General features: G+C 40.1%; 1 protein-coding gene across 2 annotated transcripts in view; it reads right to left on the reverse strand.

Moving 5' to 3' along the window:
• Window positions 1-16868, reverse strand: part of LOC138052283 (exodeoxyribonuclease-like) — a 50860-nt gene extending 33992 nt beyond the window's left edge. For both annotated transcript variants that reach the window (XR_011133036.1, XM_068898688.1), the window contains exons 1-3: window positions 16792-16868; window positions 13795-13961; window positions 554-608 (exon numbers count right to left, since the gene is read on the reverse strand). Coding sequence is in view for 1 of the 2 variants with exons in the window: in XM_068898688.1 (XP_068754789.1) it covers window positions 554-608; window positions 13795-13961; window positions 16792-16821 (252 nt within the window). In the remaining variant the exon portion in view is untranslated. The remainder of the gene's footprint in view (window positions 1-553; window positions 609-13794; window positions 13962-16791) is intronic.
• Window positions 16869-20247: the final 3379 nt, after the last annotated feature.

Here is a 20247-nt window from a genome sequence, read left to right on the forward strand (position 1 = left end):
GCGGATGTAATTACAAAGGTAGCACCTTCTCCTTGGTTATTTAAAGACCCTGAGTGTTGGTCCGGCCAGAGTCAAACTCACGACCTCCCGCATGGCAGCTCGGTGCTCAACCAACTGAGCCACCAGTGCGCGGTTGCTGCTTTAATAATCAAATTATTTCCTTTGCTTCTCTTCTATAGAAATATTCATTGCCTAACTAGTGAATTCCACGGTGGTTGTAAATTTTTACGCTAAAAACCGGTATCGCATGAATCACGAAGCAATGAGTGCGACATCAGTTTTTCCAGTGAAATGTACTTTGCAATTCACCAGTTTGGCAATAATTTTTTCTTGAACCGCATGAGTTTTAAAAGAAACCAAAAAACATACTTTCTTTAACCCTTTAACATCCAAACCGGCCTAAACCCGCCAGACTTAGTATTTTACTCTGTCTAACGCCAGACGATTTTACTCATCAATGGGGAGTCAATGGGTTAACAGACCTTGAAATTTCCCAAAAACATAGCTACCTAGCCTGCAGAATCACCCATTAACCTCTTTCACTTATACTTACCAACCATGCACGAATTCCATTTACATTCCAGCTGGAGATTTTGAAATTCCACTTCCTGAAACAGGACCAGTGCAATAATAATGATTATTTTTGGTGCCACAAGGTAGAACCACATTTGTTGAAATCACACAATGTCCAATGCAACAGATTGGGGAAAGCTACTTATATAACCAGTTGTCTAGTATGACATTCGCTATTTTGAGGGAGAGGTGGTGTTCCTGGTTTGGACAGATCGTCCTCAAAATTACACCACATTGTTTCCCCAGCATATAAAATGGCTCAAACATTCTTTAGGTACCTTACTAGCATTAAGGAAAAGAGGAGAGATGACAATACACAATGCCCAAAACTTCATGATGCAGTAAAAATAATGTTACTAATATAAGATCTAGCTGTGCCGTGGGATGCCACTATTGATAGGCAGTACAGGGAGAAGGTTGACCATTATAAAGATCTAGCCATACAACTCTCCAGGTTATGGCAGAAGCAGGTAACAATTATCCCAATCATAGTCTGTTCACTTGGATGGGTAAAGAGCAACCTTAATAAGGCTCTAAAAGACCTAGCCATCGAGATTGAGAGTCGCAGCAACAGCCTGCAAAAGGCAGCTGTCCTGGCCGGATGACACGAAAACACTGACCCTGGCATGTGGACCCCCTTATGGACTGGGCAGCAGGATTTCCAAAGTTACAATGTAATTCAAACAATTCAAGTCATGGGAATTTCCCAGATATCCAAAGACTCCCCCAAATTAAACATAGATCACATAATTATCAAGTGTCCTGGAAATACCCACAGAGAAGGTTTACCGTAAAGAAGGTCCAATCGATCTTCTGATTGCAATTAATGACCCTCGGTTCCACGTTGGAGAAACAAAGATCAAAGATGGTCTCATTGCCAGAAGAAGCCCTCTGGGGTGGGTCATCTTCGGGTCAGATTCAGAGGATGCTCAGCCTGAAACCAAACAAGTCCTTCCCATCCGTCTAGCCGAGCCTGTCGACCTCGCCAAATTTTGGAAAACTGAGATTCAATCTAACTCCTCCCCCAAAAATTGGTCACTCTGTCCCACTTTACTAAACGTTGCCGACAACTTGACCAAGGGTATTTCAACAGCCCTGCTAGAGCTGCATGGTTTACGAAATGTAATTATTGCCAACGAGTCAGGCCTTCTGAAGACAGAAGGCCTGGCGAGGCGGCAGCTTATAGAGCCACGAGAAGATTTTTAGGCGGACGAAATCTCAGAAGCACTTCAAATTTGAGTGTAATGTAGACCAAAAGCTGTAATGTAGACCAAAGCGATGAAATGTTGACCGTAGCGATAACCAATGAGAGTGCCGCACGAGTACGCCGCGTGATGTTTGCAGCCGCCAGGCGCCAGATCACGCAAGCTTGGCTCGTTGGCACTTTAGCGACAGCTATAACTAGTTTTATTATGTTTATGTATATATCTGCACAGATGAGAGAAACCAATGACAGTTTTAGAGACCAATCTATGGGCAGATTTCCTGGTGTTGTGGGAGCTGTTGCTGGCACTCTCACACGAATAAGCAGGGTCGTAACGAGGTATATTTTTTCATAAATGATCCCATATTTTTACCAAAAATTTTGATCCCTGATCCCAAAAATGATGAGAATTTTGATCCCTGAACCCACAAAAATGTGATCCCTGATCTCTGATTCCACGAAAAATACTGCTGATCCCGATCCCACACGTTGTGAATCCAAATCCCAGGGCTGTGATCCCTGATCCCATATACCACGTTATGACCCTGAATAAGGGCACGAATGGAGGAACCACAGGCATATGTATGCAGAAAAAAATTCCATGCTCTTCAGTTGCAAGTAATTTAATTGGGGTTATGACAAAACACTGCCTCCTTACAAAGCTACTAGGAAAATAATTTTTTTTTTTAAACTTAACTTATTACATACAAGTCATGTAAATTCACTACAAAGTGATTGTTATGCATAAGTCATGGAGTTCATGGTCATACGGGAGCGCCAGCCAAGGTTTCAGAAATTTGAGGTAAAGGCAACTCGATAAAAATTAATATTCAATTAGTCAGTATTGGTGTAACTGTCCTAGCTGGCCCAGGGACAACCTTTGTCTGTATAAACAGGACCTAAAACTACATGTATATGGCAAAGTACTTTTCATTTTGATTTTATTTCAAGTTTGTTTGTGATGATAATATGGTGCTTCTTGATACATTCCGTGGCTGGCCAGGGTCAGTGCATGCTTCAGGAGTTCTACGAAACTCATCACTGTTCAGAACAAGTCAACAAAAGTTTGGAGAAGACACACACCTTCTTGGTGATGGAGGCTCTTTTAACGTGAGTAACCAACTGGAAGTGTGCATGTTTCTCACTTTAAATCTGTACCTGACAAGGCTTTTCATTTCGTTACCCTTTTTCTGGCTTTCTCGTTAGAAAGGGATTTGTTTACAATATTCTTAAATTTTGCAATTGCAACTTCAGATTACCACATTATTGTTTTCAATAAAATCCTGAAAATCCAAGCCTTGTTGACTGATTGCTCCATTGACCAATTGGTCCAATAACTAAGTCCTATTGCCATTTTGTTCAGATGAGAGAGAGAGAGAGGTAAAGCCTGGGGCTGGCCAGTGCTCATAAACCTGCAGGGGAATGATCCAAACAAAATGGCACAGGGAAAGAAAACACAAAGGAACACAATTATTTAAAGCGTAGTTATTATCGCTCTTTTTTGAAGCACTCCGGTCCACAGTAAAGGAAGTGGCAATGTGTGATTAATTAATATACCTTGCACCCGAGCCTGACTGAGCCTTTGGGTGTATTTTAATGGGAAATTCCGAAAACGGTTTCTTGAATCCAAAAACAGATTTTAGGTTTTTTTGGTTAAATCCAAAAACAGATCATGAATCCAAAGTATCCTAACTCAAGGAGGATACTTTGGATCAAATCTAAATCCGGATTTTTGAGATTCACCACTTCAGCATTTTTTGGGGAAAGGATTTGAAAAAAGTATTTTTGACAAGCTGTTTTCCATGCAAAAATGATACACAACAGCTACCGTACATGTACGATTGAAGACACGAATAGGTTGAAAATGGTTAGTTACCTGCAAATTTCACACCAGAAATTACACTAAAAGTGTCTTGACAGCAATAATATTGTTAGCACCTTTCCTACAGCTAAATTATAATAAACTGCAAAAATACCCTCTGTAATCAATTTGTACCTTAGCACGCATGTTTTCCGTCATTTCTTTTTATCGATCACTATGGCATAATTTTTTCTGGTGGCATTTTCATCGAAGAATTTTTTTGTTTGTTTTTTCGTTTTTTGAAATTGCACACAACTCTGGGTTTCTTTGTTTGCCAATCCCTTGAGCCAAGATCACAAATCTGTTTTTGGATTTTCTCAAAAAAACACACCCTTAGTCTGTTAAATTTCTGAAGCGCAATGGGTTGAGATTTTGCTGACACGAGTGGTCTTTCCAGACAACTGGTAAGTAAAATCTTCAGTTGTTATTTATTTTATTTTACTTATTTTTATTTCTATGATGTTTTGGGGTGGTCTGTAGAGGGGACAGCCCTACGTATAATAATTTTAGTGAGCCGTATTGTACATGTTGAGCCGTATTGAATATTGTTTATATTGAGCTATAAACTGTCCCACATCGAAACATATTACACACAATGTAAGAATGAAACTACCTATAAACCTTCCGTAAACTGTATAATAAATTATTGTACTTGTTTGGTCTGGCCCTTATTTTATCATCACTTTCCAATGGATTTTCTCATTACTATAGCTTAGGTAACTGCTTTTTTCTTTACCGATGTAATGCACCTGTGTACACCATTAACCTGCACCAGGTGAAGAAGCGTACAATACAGTCAGTATAAAATTCAGACTACAGATTACAGATTGCAGATTGCAGAAGTTTCCTGGAAAACCAGAATCGGGGATCAAGGATCCGGGATCGGGCATAGGGGATTGGGGATCGGGGATTGGGGATCGGGGATAGGGGATAGGGGATAGGGGATAGGGGATAGGGGATCAAGAATCGAGGATCGAGGATTAGCGATCGATCGCAAGTTAAACTAAAGCTCTTTTTTTTTAATAAAACGAGAACAATAACATTGTCCCATAACTGCCCCTGAGGGGTAACTACTCGGGCTACCGGACACAAAATCTGAAACATTCCTCTTAAATATCACAAAACTCTTTTTCCAATTTTTGAAAACAGAAAAGGTAACCTTACATTCCATATTCATGATGAAGATGAAAGTTTAGAGTCGTTGACTGTGTGATTATCAGTTTCGTTTCCTAAATCTCTAGGGTATTATGAATCTTAAACAAATCAATTAGAGAATAACAGATACCAGAAATTTCTAAGTGACCTACATATAGGGCGCTGATGTAAATTTCAAAATATTTGCGATAGTGTGAGATTTTTGCAGTGATTGAGAGCACCAGAGTTAAGACTGTATCAAGTACCGGTACACAATGTATGATTGTGGTCAAACAAACCTAAAATAGTGAAACTTGTGACCTGTGGATAACACTGCTTATTGGGAGGCGAGCATTCTTCACATTCAAAGGGCATGGATTGTCAAGTGTACTCTTCAATCAAATGCAGAATTCTAAAAAAGCGCGAAGTAGTGCGATACAGTACATCTCTTCACACAATCAGTTGAGTGTTTTTCCCACATGAATGCGATGAATTCACTCCAGGCAACTGAACCCGAACCAAACAACCTGTTTCCTGCGCTTGTTTCCTAGACAGACTGAAAAAAAAAACTCAGAAGCTACAGAATGTTTATAACCTCTCTTCAAAAAAATAAAAATAAAAAATACGATGAACGAGGGGAAATAACCACAAATAACAAAAGTATGATTTTTTGTTCTTGTTTTATTTTGATCCAAGAAAAAGTGGTCTCAACTGGCTGTTTACGAGATTGAAAGTTTGCTGAGTCTGTAGGGGTTGACTGCTACTGTAGTGCTTAGCTTAAGAGACATTTGGTGATTACTACATGATGTACAGAAGTGGAGAAGCATGGCGTGTTTGTGAATTAGTGTGTTATACTTAAGTTTGACAAATCTGTTTATATTTCGGCCATCACTACAGCTACTGAACCACAGCTAACACACATTATCAAACCATGTAGTCATGTAGTGTATACAAGAAGTGCTGACTGATGCAAACCAGAACCTCGCGATGCCTTCCTGGCATTTTGCTGAATAACATACAAATGTAAGCCTTCCCCTCAAAAAACAAAAAGACGATTTAACACGAAACTCATGGAAAGCTGAACAGTACAACTTTCTGTAATTTTTCTTTTAGTTTTTTTTTTTAGTTTTCCTATTATTATCATTATAATTATTATTATTATTTTTTTTTTGTCTACTGTAACACTAAACTGTAACTTGGGGTTGGAGCGCCTAACAGACACCCCCCATCTTTTTTACCTCCGTAATTTTTCTACAATTGTATATCATTTGATAATTTCGGCTTTCATTTTATATCATTCAGTTTCACTTTGTCTCCCAAACATTTGATACCCACTATTTATTCATGATCTGTTCTCTCAGTTTCGACAACCTTATCTAAAACCCGACTCGACCGGCTGCTGTGGCAAAATTTGTCCAAGCTCGGAATTTTGAAATCAAGATCGACACGACATGGATGCAAGGCTGGACGGAGGAAAGCTAAATTGCCAACTACTAGCTACATGACATCAAGAATTGGAGGGATTTTGCGGCATACATCTACTAGCAGGTGGGAGGTGCGGTGGCCTCGTGGTTAGTGCACTGGACTCCGGATCAAGTGGTCCGGGTTCAGGTCCTGGCTGGGGACATTGTGTTGTGTTCTTGGGAAAGACAATTTACTCTCACGGTGCCTCTCTCCACCTAGGTGTATAAATGTGTACCGGCGAATCTAATGCTGGGGGTAGCCCTGCAATGGACTGCCATCCCATCCAGGGGGGAGTAGAGTAGATACCAGAGATAAGCGCCAGCCTGATGGGCCTTCTAGGCTCGTAGCAAACTTTACCATAACTCTTCAGATGACTTATTAAATATTCAAGTTTGCACCTCTGCAAGTTGCAATTATGATAGTAACAACAGCATTCCTGTCTGTCACAGTGGCATGCATTCAGTGGGACGTGTGCGTTCTTCTGTGACACCTGCTAAGCAACACTCAGTTATTGAAAGCTAACCATTTTAAAATGGGTGCTTAGTCTTAATAACTGTTTATCAGCGCTATTTGAAATGAGTGCTTAGACTTAAATGCAAAATTTGCATAGCTCGCAGATTGTCCAGCCCCTTCCCCTTCGGCGTGTCAAACTACCCCCCTCCTAAAAAGTCCCTCTCTTTCGGAAATCTCAATGTGCGATCTATACGGAATACGACAGAAGTTTTTATAGATCAGGTGATCAGCAACAAGCTTGATGTGTGCACTGTTACCAAGACATGGTTGCGGGATGTGGATAGTGTTGCTCTGACCGCCCTCTCTCCAAGAGGCTATTTGTTGAGAAATGTTTCTAGGGGCATAGATCAAGGGGTTGGTGGTACTGGTTTATTAGTGTGTGAGAACTTTAAGACCAGTCTGGTCAAGGTACAACAAAAAAGTCCTTTGAGGTATCCGAATGGAACCTTACTATACGGAGTAAGACTTCTAAGATCATTGTGATTGTACTTGTACATGTACAGTACCGCCTGGAAGTATTGACCCCTTTACCGCGTCATTGCCGCGTCACCCTGTCGCGGCTTTCTCTCGGTATTCCCGCGGTAGGCCGCTTTTCTGCCGAGGAAAATTTACGGCTAGGCTCCAAAGTTGCCGCGGGAAAGTCAACCGAGGTAAACCCTCGGTAATTAAAATTCCGCGGTAGAGTTGGGTTTCTGTTGAGTTAAGCTATTGTAGATTGTAATGTTGAAATCCCACCGAACAACAGAAACTGAACAAGTTTCGGCTGAAAATTGCGAACAGCAAAGAGGGTTATAGCCGCTAATCATGCACCTTGGTTTCCTTTTCCTTTTACATGCGAAAAGAATATCCGTACTGTAGCTAGATTCCGACCACATTTGAAACCTTCTTTGCGACATGCATTTGTATTTTGATTGCAGTGATTATTTCGAAGACTTATCGTGGACTATTCATTCGAAGGTTCGACGCTTGTCCTACTTACGTGGACTTCGCCGTCATTTTATACATTTAAGTTTATGGGAGAATATGTCCGCTTGTTTTTTGCAACTCAGCGCACGGAACATACATTTATTCATCTATTATTTCGATATCCTGCAAACAGGAGACGGTTTTGACAATATTTACAAACTGAAAGCTTACATGTTCAGGGTGAACGGCTCGAAAACCTTGCGTGATCAAGTTACGACTTCTTGTGGTTTCCTACTTCAGTATTACTTTCTAAGGTTGTTTAGTGTAACAAATCACAAAAAAGAAAAACACTCCAAGGAAAGAACCCAGGATATCAAACCCCTAAAATAGTCGAAAATTATTTGATCTTAACTGAAAAGATTGTTTTCGTGCTCTGGGTAATCATTGGTGCATATCGGCTTGGTTATGCAAATTTATCACGAGTGGACGCCCGCTGCGAAAAGAGTTGCAAGTGAAAGCGCAACGTGAGCACTGGAGCAAAGATGCTTCGAACATTCTAAAGTTTGTTTCGCTTGTTGGTTTTGCATTTGTTAAAATTCGTATGCAAACGATGAGCGTTCAGATAAGTAAGAGACTTCTTTTCTCCACTAACTACAGTCTATTCTTAAATTTGTTTTCCATGCGTAATCAACATGCTGCAATTAAAAAATATTTATGGAAGTCAAGTAGACTATTGCACGACTGATAAAACAACGCGAAAATGTATTTTGCTGCAATTGCTATGAAATAACAATTTATTGCCGATGAAAAGCGATGAAAGAAAAAACCGTTCTTAAATTATTCGAGGGTACGTTTGGTCTCAAAATAGTACCGACAAAGGCTCCGATGCCTCGAAAGAATGTTGCGATTAATTGAAATTTGACAAGTTTAACAATAATGCAATGTATGAGGAAGGAATACGTGCTTTTAACCAAAATGGCGATGATAAAACGAAGACAATCGCACAAGTTTGAATTTCAGGTCTCCAAATAAAATAAAGTCGATCAGGCTTAGACGAAAAGAGATACAACTGAACCTTTTTCAAAATTTTCTCACGCACACATACAGTATTACAACCTGGAGAACAACGAGTGTTGCGTTGGCTGGGTAATCAAGCTGTCGCTTACACTGTATCTTTAAAGAAGTCTTCAGTTTTACATTATGTAAAGATTATAAAATTTGAGTCCTTACGTAAATGGCGCACTTTCTCATTTTGATTACAATTTCTTGCATTAAGAATCGATTCTTCACACCATGAGATATAAAATTTGACAGTCTTCCGCTTATTATACAAGAGCAACAGATCATCGTTCTTTCCCGCGGCAAGCCTCGTCTTTTCTCCCGCGGCAAATTTCCCGCGGCAAAATTGCATACCTCGCGTCCACTACCTGCGGCAAAGACGAGGTATTGCCTCGTCCCTAGGGGTCAATACTTCTAGGCGGTACTGTATATCAACCATAATCTGAGAATCATCCTGTTCCAACCAGTGTTTTTTTCAAGGAGTTTTCTGATTACCTTGAGACTGTGGTCACGTGCTCTGAAGTGCTGATTATTACTCGTCTGGTGATTTTAGTCTACATATGGATGACCCAACAGACCCAGATGCTATGAAATTTTCTGAACTTCTGGAAACCTTTAGCCTTTTGCAGCATGTCACGTTTCCCTCTCACGTATCTGGTCATTGGCTCAATCTCATTATTGCTTGCTTGTCAATTGATGTGATGGTGGTTTCTCCACATCCTGCATTGTTTTTGTCAGATCATTGTTTCGCTGAGTGCGTGTTGGCTATTCCTTCTGCTGCTATTAGGGTCAAGGAAGTACACGTATATTTTCATAAATGGAAGGATATTGATCTAGAGGCTTTTAAGGAGGATATTACCTACTCAGACTTGTATGATCTTCCTGCTTGCAAACCTGCTTCCAGCTATGATCACACTCTGTGTTCCATTTTCGATAAACATGCGCCTGTTCAGAGCAAGGTGCTTGTCGCATCTGAAGGATGCCAAGATGAAACACTATGCTATTTGGTCGAAGATTGCGCAGGAGACTCTAAAAAATCATTTCAAGTGGTTAACTCTGTTTGTAAAGAGCATTCTCATAAGCTACTACCATACCGCCTTATGATTCTCCACAGCAAACGGCGGACGATTTTCAGAGAAAGTATTGACAGTATAGACGCTCCACCTCCAGACTACATAGTGCCTGAACCTACTGCTAATCTAGAGCAGTTCTCACTTGTCTCCGTCGAGGAAGTGCATGACATTATTCGTTCATCATCTAATGCTCGCTGTCTCTTGGACCCTATACTCACTTGGCTAGTCAAGGAGTGCGTGGATGAGCTCATGCCAATTATCACCAACATGATTAACTCCTGTATGGAAATTGGGCCTGTACCTGATGACTGGAAGGTTGCATTGATTGCTCCTCTTCTAAAGAAAATTGGTCTGGAACTGGTGAATCAGAACTTTCGCCCTGTCAGTAACCTGCCTTTGGTCTGGAAAACAGCTTAAAAGGCAGTTATTCCACAGCTACTGGCTCACTGTACTGAGCATGCACCACTACCAACTAACCAGTCTTCACATCATCAGAATCACTCTACTGAGACTGCACTGGTGAAAGTTCAGAATGGCATTCTTCTTAGTATGGATAGACAGGAAGTTACCCTGCTTGTCATACTTGATCTCAGTGCAGCATTTGACACCATCCACCACAACATCATGGCAGACTTATTGAGGCGTGACTTTGGTGTTACTGGTCTTGCTCATTCGTGGCTACAATCTTACCTGTCCGGAAGAAAGCAATGTGTAGTTATCCAACAGTAGCAACCTAAGGACTTTGATCTTGTGACTGGAGTTCCCCAGGGAAGTTGTCTCAGGCCTATACTGTTTATCATGTATGCCTCGCGTCTCTCCCAAGTTGTGAAAAAACATTTACCAAGTATGCATGGGTATGCTGATGATATGCAACCGTATCCATCTCCTCATGCTGGATCAGATACATCTCAGGAGGAAGCTATTCGAGTGATGGAGGAGTATATTTGTGACATTCATAGTTAAATGTCTTTGCATAAGCTCATGTTGTACGATGGCAAGACTGAAGTATTGATTATTGGGTCTCACCAACAGCTAGCTAAGGTCAACATTGACAACATCCAAGTTGGTGCGTTGGAGATCGAACCTGCCGGTTCTATACGTAACCTTGGCACCTGGTTTGACAGCTTGATGAGAATGAACACCCGTGTTTGTAAGGTGTACAGTAAGGCCTTTTTTGGACTTTATAAGATTAGACAAATCAGAAAGTGTCTTACGGAAGAATCGACATCGACTACTGTAACTCTCTGTTATTCGGGATAATTCAGCACCAGGCCACTCATCTTCGGAAAGTGCTCGATGCTGCTGCATGTCTGACTTGCCATATTCTTATGAGCACATCACGCCCGTTCTGAAGGACTTACACTGGCTGCCAATCATCTGCATTCGTTTCATGATAGCCCTTTTACTATTTAAAGCTCTCAAGGACATGGCACCTACCGTAGTTATTTGGTTATAAGGCGCACGGTTTTTTGAAGAAAGATCTGTCTTTGGGTGGCAAGTTAGTGCTAAAATTGGGGTGCGTCTTATAGCCAAGTATTTTCGCGAATCAAAATCTTAAGATCACAATTTGAGAAGAACTTGCAGTTTAAACAACACAAGAAAAGGACACTAGTTGTCTATTAAAAGAGAATAGTGCTTTTAGAGACCTTTATAACACTAAACAACTTCAAGAGAAAAGCAAACACACGGAAATTTGCATACGTCCTTTAAGAGCACGTCCTCAGTAACGTGATACCCGTGACAACAATACAATCGTTCGAACAAACTTGTTTTGAATATTCCAAGAATCGTGTTTGTCGCTCGCATGAAAAGTTTCTTCTCTGAACAAACAGTGCGGAGATAAAACATACCTTCTTCGTTCATCCAGGCTTTCTTGTGCACTGAAATTTGCATCCTTGGTGGCGTGTTGATATTCAGCTGTCGAACACCTTTGAATGACAGTTAATGACTTGCCGTGGGAGTTTTTGCGCTGTTCGCTTTCGCTTGAAGTCTGAAGTCTGAACTCTGACTATTTATTAAGTCGGAAGGTTCAAATAAACGTGTATGCGTTGTATGTTTATCATTTCAGGCTTTTGTTTTTACGTATATCATTAAATGCGTGCCTTTTTCACTCTGTTTACGTTAACAAAAAGAGTTCGCATGCTAATTGTGTAAGGATAATTGTGCTCAAATTCATCACATCCTTTTGATAACTCTCAATTTTTTGGTGCGTCTTATAACCGAGTATTTTCACGTAATTTTCAGTTTGAGAACTTAGCTTGATTAAACTGCTAAGTTTGGGGTGCGTCTTATAACCGAGTGCGCCTTATAACCGAATAACTACGGTATGTATCTTCAAGATCTTCTTAATGCCAAGACTCCGGGGCGTTACTCTCTAAGCAGTGATGCTCTAGGACTTCTTGTGGTTCCGGTTACTAGATTTAAGACCTATGGGGACTGTGCTTTTGCACTAGCTGTTCCCAGAGTCTGGAAATCCCTCCCTTTCTCTATTCGAAATAATGCCTCTATCAAAAGTTTTAAAACAAATCTGAAAAATAATATATTTTTTAAATGATTCCTTCAATTAATCAATCACAAATGGAACCTTTACCTAATTAGTTAATTATAATACAATCTGGTAATTTTCTCTCTCTTCAATCTCCTCGATTTAAACTTTTTAGAATGATTTTAAAGCATTTACTTATTTATTTATTTATTTATTTACTTATTTATTTACATCATTACTTTTTTTATATTTATTTTACTTAGATTATTGTAGTTATAAAGATTTTATTATGGTATTTTAATTAGTTTTTACAAAGGAATTGTAAAGCACTTTAGAATATGCATGTACATAAGCGCTATATATAAATTATTAAATTATTGTTATTGTTATTATTATTATCATCATCATCATCATCATTGATCCCTGATCCCTTATCCTTGATCCTCGTTTTCCAGGAAACCGACTGCAGATTGCAGATTGGGTTTAAAATGCAGACTAGGTACAAAATGCAGACTGAAGACTGCAGACTGGGTTTAAAATGCAGACTGAGGCCTAAATTGTTGCATTGTTTAAAAATCGTTCACAAAATATGTGTTCCACTTAACAATATGTTCTGTTTCATTTTCTTAGCATGATAATTACATCGGATATAATTTTTTTCCCTTTCCTCCTATTTTCCACAGCAGCCTCTCCCATTTCAAACTTATACATGTATTCATGCATACTAAATACGTTTTCCAAAATCGGTCCCGCAGATCTTATGAGGACACACTGGCACTCAATGGAAGGTTTTCACAGTGATGCCATCACATTCTAAAATCAAATTCACAAGGTGTTTTGATGTAACATACAAACCTGAGAATTGGAGAGGTAGTTTATGAATTTGTCTCCCACAACATTCCAACTTTTTTTTCATTGAACGGTTTCAATTTAATTTTTTTTTTGTTGCATGACAGTGAAAGCCAACTGTAGCTGAAATCCCCGCCATGCCGAACAACACCAAAGCTTGCCAACATGTGCAAGCAAACTGATGTCTTTAATTACAAGTATCATATGACAATCAGCAATCGGCAAAAAAGGTTTAATTCAAATTCCCTTTAATGTGAGCCGTGTAGCACATGACCAAACGTTTATGCTTCAGATTAAAGAACAAATACAAATTCTGAATGCAAGCTATAAGTTCTAGCAGGAAATAGACCTAGCAGGAAATTTTTCATGGCAGAGAAAACGAGACCGACCCTATGGGTTTCGCATATCAAACGATGTGACAGTTTAGGCCTCAGTCTGCATTTTAAACCCAGTCTGCAGTCTGCATTTTGTACCTAGTCTGCAAATTAAACCTAATCTGCAATCTGTAGTCTGCATTTTACATGTATACTGACCGCTTACACTATTATTGTTGTAGAAAGACTATCTGTAATCTGTAGTTGTTGAAACCAGGTTTAACTATAATGGTAATTTGGTCTCTGAAGTCATGCAAATTAACCATTCCTTTCAAACCAAGAAGTAACTTTCTACTCACCTATCTGTGGCTGAACATGAGAAATCAGTTTCCTCTCCACCATCACTACTGTTATTTGATTCTTCATCAACCTCTTCATCATCAGCTGAGCTTTCTGTTTTAGCTTTCTTGGACTTAGGTTCATCCTCACTGGCTTGATGTCCTTTTGCAGGTCGTTTCCCCTTTCCCTTGAAAAACAAAATATCCTCAGGTGCCTTCAGACCATCACTACCATGATAATACCCTGGCCTCCTATCCTGCATGAGCCTCATACAGATGGCACAGGTGCCCTGGTTTATCTATACACAAGACCAGCAATACATACATGTATATATACACCCAAACCAAGTCACAATCCAGAGAAGAGGTAGTCTCCTTTGCAACTGCTAGGGCTGAAGTTATGCAGTCTGAGCGTTGCCTGACTTCGGCACGAGCGGCTGCAAAGGAGACCAGAGAGCAGGAACAAGACCTGAAGAACATGAAGGTGGTGACAAGAGTCTGTCAATAAATGGTTGAAACTGCAAACAACTGCTTACATTGAGAACAGAAAAAGGAACAGGGTAACTATTTCTTTGCATCAAGCTTTTCATGTATTTTGCTTTTGAACACCATGATCTTAAATTTTGGAGGATAAATTTGTTTTTGACGACCTTGTAAATGTAAAGAAAACAAAAACATTACATGCAACCTTGAATAACTAATAAGGATGTTTCACTTTACCAAAGGGAAAATAACGGACTCGAGCCAAATACAGATTCTGCCAGCTACTTGTAAAAAACACAGTACTTAAATTTGCTAGACATCAGGCTGTTGTCCAATGTTCCTATTTTCCCCTTTCACCAAAAACCAACATTTGCTTAGATTTATGGCCTTAACATTTTGCAAAGCACTTGTACTCAGCAAGGCAAGCCCGAGACATCAAAAATTGAAAGTGATGGTGAACACTACCATCATTAGCCGTTTTCACAAGTTAGAGACAAAAATCTCGTCTGAGACAGAAAGTTCGACTAACAGGTTCCTCGTTTCATGTGAATTTAAGACGAGAAAACGTCTCCAAATTCACAGTTGGATGAGTAATTGGACAGTCTGTCACTCACAATATAGTGAAAGACCTGGAGCGAGTAGGGATGTTATGAAAAATGGCAGATTTTCCGAGGAGTCATACAGAGGTGCCAACCTCTAGAGATCTAAAGGCTGGAGATTTTTCAATCTGGTCTTGCCAACCTCACCCCCCCTCATGATCAACCCACCCATTCCCCCACTTCCACTCCCATCCCCCAACCAAATGCACCCAGCCATTCCCCAGCACCTCCTTCAGTATACAAGAATAATCTAGCACCATTGTGAATCTTGAACGGGAAATTTGCAGGAAAACAGGGCACTTATGTCAAGAATTTTTATTGGTTAAACAGAGAGCCAATTCTTGTCTTTCATGTCACGCAAGTATCACACAGAGTAAAAATAAAATCGCTTACCATTTAATACATTAAGTCAAAAAATTAAGATATTGTAGAAGGCTAATAAATAAACAGCATACATGTCTAAGTTTTGGGCTGTGCAATATTCCAAACTCTACATATTTGGCAAAGGGTACCACTCAAAATTATAGTAATTTGTGCTGCAATATCCCTTCCTTATTGAAACCTTTGATTTTCTCTTTGTCTTTGAATGAGGCAAACAACCCTAGGTAGCATTTGAAGGTTTTGTTTGCCTTGTCTTTTTCTGCAAATCTTAGCACATCGTCATGCTCAAGATTTGAAGGCGTTTTTCTGTTTTTGCCTTAATTTGCTTGTTCTTCTGACTTCTGCATCATGTATTGGTTTGTGGCCATGAGGTAGTTTGAGGCTGTCTATTTGTGCAGGTTGAAGTTTTGGCAGCTATTCAGCTGATGTGGACCTGCTATACCCACTGACCCATATACTCAGAGAGGGCAGCCACAACAAGTTGGGAACTTCATCCCCCATCATTCTCAAATAGTGGGTGGGTTCTTTAACGTCCCACAGGGAACTAATGAACATGGAAGATATTTGTGAGACCGGGCCTACAGTTTATAGTCCTTAGGGATACAAAAAGGGGGTTCCTGAAAATGTTGAATGCAGAGAGCAGGGGTCCTCCAAATATTTAGATAGTAGATAATTTCTCACCAGTCCACCCCCCCCCCCCCCCCCTTCACTCCCAACAAGTTTTTGTAAATGCTCCCTAAGATAACTTGTCACTGGGACTGGGATTTTGTCCAAACTTGGACTGGGAAATGGCTTCATGCATGACCGTATGTTTAGTTCTATCAACGTGTTTGAAACTCAGAGATGAAGAAATGCATTAAGAAACGATGAAAACAAATTGGAAAAACTCAATTTTTTTAAAACTTGGGGATGCATTTTGAGCTTACAATTGGCTGAAATAGAAAATACCATAATACTCTTTGTTTGTCCACCCAAATTTTGAACAAGCACTGGGACCATACGAAGTCCCAAGAGAAACAGGAAACAACGCTCATTCAAAATTTGGAGGGGCAAACAAAGAGTGTTATGGTATTTTCCGCTTCGGCCGAGGGAGCAAAGTCTTAAAAGGTTCACAGAGTCGTCGGGAGACCGGGTAATCCGGGAGAGTTGGCACGTATGGTAATATTGTTTTCATGTTCCTCAGGCACTCCCTAATCCTAGCCCTCTTGGGCGCCATCTTGTTTACGTACACCTTCGTATAGAGTTTTCCGTCTCAGACAAGATTTTCGACTCTCGTGTGAAAACGGATATTATTTTACTTCAAATATAACCCCTGTGACTTACGTACTGTATTTTATACACTAAACGGTCAAACTCACAAACGATAACCTGCGATAAACGATTTCTTGAACATCAAATATCGCAAGCCCTATTCTGGGCTGGATTACCAGCGGCGGAAATCGATCCCATTCCTGTCAAAGATCGCTGCACGCAGCGGACCCCAAGGACAACTCCTAATCGCGCGCCATATGGCTTTTAAGTCAGAAATGTTAAGCGATAGGAAAACATGCAGTACCTTCGTGCTTTTAGTCTTTTTCGGAGGCATTTCAATCTGTCGATAAACCAACCTCTCCGGCAACCAGACTTTCTCGCCCCAATTTCCCGCCAAATGAGGTAACTACGTCATGTATCCGTCACAAATAGCATCACCTCTTTCCTGCGCATCTTGCAATCCAACAAATGACTGCATGTTGCGGGTATAAAGAAATTGGTTTTGGTTCGGGTTTGTTCGTTAATTTGTTTTTGTTTTCTTCGACCAGATTATTTTTATGTTTCCTTAGTTTCTTTCGGAATAGATGGTTTTTAAGCAATCTCTAAAGATATAGATAATAGTGATGTGCCATTTTTGATAAACAAAATGCGCAAATCACGGGCTTTTGATACTTCGTTCAATTCTCTGAAATTTAAGTTAAAAAAGGTTGGAGAAAGCTACAGAAAAGAACATTCGCGGACAATGCACGTGCCTCGATGCTAACTGAAAGAATTACCCTCCGACCGGCTGAAATGGTTAGAGGAGCATCGGACTACTGTGCGACAGATCGCGGGATCAAAACCTCTGGCCGGACCATCCAGGGTCTTAATTAAAATAACTGGGGATCGAGAAAGTGCTGCCTTTGTATTGATATCTGCAAATGTAAGGTAAGAAAGATCCTCGCACTTGTATGGAAAACAGAAGTAATTCACTCTATACGACACTTTTGGTGTGCATAAGAGACGATTGCTTAGATCGTACATATATTTCCGAGGATCACCTCTCCCTTTCATCTGTAACCGGCACTTCAAATATATGCATTTATCAAGGAAGTGCAAAAATTACGGGCTTTTGATACCTCATTGATTTCTGGTACTGATGATATTTTATTATTGTCACTGTTTTGTAATCTGGCATTATACGCGCGCCTTACTTAAAACAGCTGATTTGTAATTGAAAAAGAGGGTGGAGCATTGATCTCGTTCTAGGACTTTTGCCGATGCCATGTTATAAATGAGTCTCGTAGTACAGTGCACAAGCCGTTCAAGGCACTGAAATATGCTTGAATTGTTTAACAAGAACCCCACAATATAAGTCCATAGGTCACTAAGGGTAGTAAGACATGCGCCGTACGGTTCTTATAGCCAAAAATTGGTTATTTGATCCTGACAGCGCTTGCTCACTCCTCTTGCTAACACGAATGCACCAATTAGAGACGCTTTTGATTGTTCTTCACGAAAACCAATGAGAACACACCTGGTTCCCCAGTGCTCTTCTCTCCCTTAATCAAGAGAAGAGCTCTGGGGTTGAGATTGCATTGCGCCATCTCTGCACCCCTATAACTCTACACCAAAGAGATCTCGCTGATTTCTGTCTACGGTCTAGAAAGCCGATGTGTAGATTTTGAAAATGACAAATTAACGCTTTTTAAATGTCTAAATGGAATCCAGCTAGATTCTAGATTCCTTTCAATTTGTCAACCAAAAGGTCAGGGCTGGCGGTGTACACCTTTCAATGTGATCTTAATTTTAGCTTGCGCGGTGCACTCTTACAGTTGGGGATAACGATCGACGCGAAACTGACCTGGCTCTCGCATTTACTGGATGAAATTTGTTGGAATTAAAAAGTGCTGAGCTAAGAAGTTAGACCTACCCAAGAGATCAAGTTTCCTTCCGAGGAGCGTCCTTCAAAATCCTTATTCAAGGTCTCCTACACTGCTACATAGAGTTTTTACAAACTCCTTTCCTTCTAAGAACTTGACAAACCAGTAACGTTCTGTTTTTACGTTTATTTTTCAAAGTCATATGAAAGTTGCTCTAAACGACTGTATTGTTAGGCCTCAGAATATGCAAAATTGTCACCAACTCAGACGTAAACTAATCGATAAGTCAACGACCAATATCGATCTTTTCAAGATATGCCAATTTGTCACTCACTCAGTTGAATTCAAATCGATATGGCAACGATCAATATCGATTTTCCGAAGTTTCACTTTCCGAAGTAATAGATAAATTAAGCATCGCGTTTACGTGAAACGGCAAACGTGAAACGGCAAACGCGAAACGGTGGGCTGTTGCTTGTCATAAAAGCATGAAAATTACGTCATTCTAACTCGTCTCTCTCTTTTGAAAAGTTACTTGGTATCTCCTACTAACACGCAAGAAATAAGCTCATATCAAACGAGTTTCTTCCATTTTTTGGCAAAACGCAAATTTTAGTTCGACGTTTGCCGTAAACGTGATGCTTCATTTCTCTAATGTCGCAATGCAGTACGTTGAAATATTCTTCGACTTTTCTTCGTTCCGACGGGATTGGTACTCGTTGCAGTCAGCATGTGTTACCGACCAGTGCTCAGTGGAAGAGCAAAGGTGTCACTGTGCTCTGAGACGTCTGCTATGTGTGCTAAAAATGAACGCGAAGAGACATTTGCTCCTCGATCCGCCAACTTCACAGATCCACTCGTATCAGCAAAGAAGCACGCCGTGAGATTGCCGTGGACATTGACAACGGTGTTCACCTAAAGCAAACTACTGATCTTTTAGTTTGTTATTATTATTTGATCATTCTATTTTTTATATTCAGTACTATAACGTATACTTGTAACACATTTAAAAGCTAAAGTTGCATAAAGGTAGTAAAAGACGTGGATTTTAAACCTCTCGATAGCTGTGTTTACAAAGTTGAGAAATATCCAGATGTTTTCGGTATCCACCTTGTTGTAGTTAAACAGTGAAGCATTCCTTTACGATAAGAATCAAATACGAACTCTTTCCTAGCTAAATGGCTATCCTCTGGTACTTCTTAAGCTTTTAACAACCTCGTAAAAGGTTTAAAGGAGCCGAAAACACCAGTTGGCGATTATTTTCACCTGGTTCTTTTGCATCTATAAAATGTAACTAAATACAGCATGTTTCATGATCCGTTCCAGATTTCGTGAGAGGTTGAAAAGGTTTGGAAACACAATTCTTCTTTTTACTTATCGCAAACAGAGGCATTCGTAGTTGTTTACATAGTTGAGGACCCTTTAGATATTTGAAAATGACCTGGTGTAACCTGCCAATGATAACGCATTCTTTTTAGATAAAAATCAAACACGAATTCAGTCATTACTTCCTAACAAGATCAGAAAGCAACTGATCCCAACATAACTAATAAGTAATATATCCACGACATGGGCGTAGCCAGGATTTTTCAAAGGGGGGGGGGGTCACACTGTGTCAAACAGAGGGTACTCGCGTTTTCGCAACCCGAACATTGTAGGTTGTTGGAGTAAAAAAACGGCTTACAAAGGGGGGGTCACGGGCACCCCAGGACCCCCCCTAGCTACGCCATTGATCCACGACTTCTTCACAGTTCTCCTTTGATTCTCTGTCCCATAAGGGGGCTGTTTAACAGCTAACAGTAAAATTTTCTCTGTGACAACAAATGAACGGTTACAGTAAATATTTTAAACCTTGATACTGCGCACCTAATCGTTAAAAATCCTACGGCTTTGGTACT

The sequence above is a fragment of the Montipora capricornis genome, chromosome 6 (genome assembly GCF_036669925.1).
Source record: "Montipora capricornis isolate CH-2021 chromosome 6, ASM3666992v2, whole genome shotgun sequence".
Lineage (NCBI taxonomy): Eukaryota > Metazoa > Cnidaria > Anthozoa > Scleractinia > Acroporidae > Montipora > Montipora capricornis.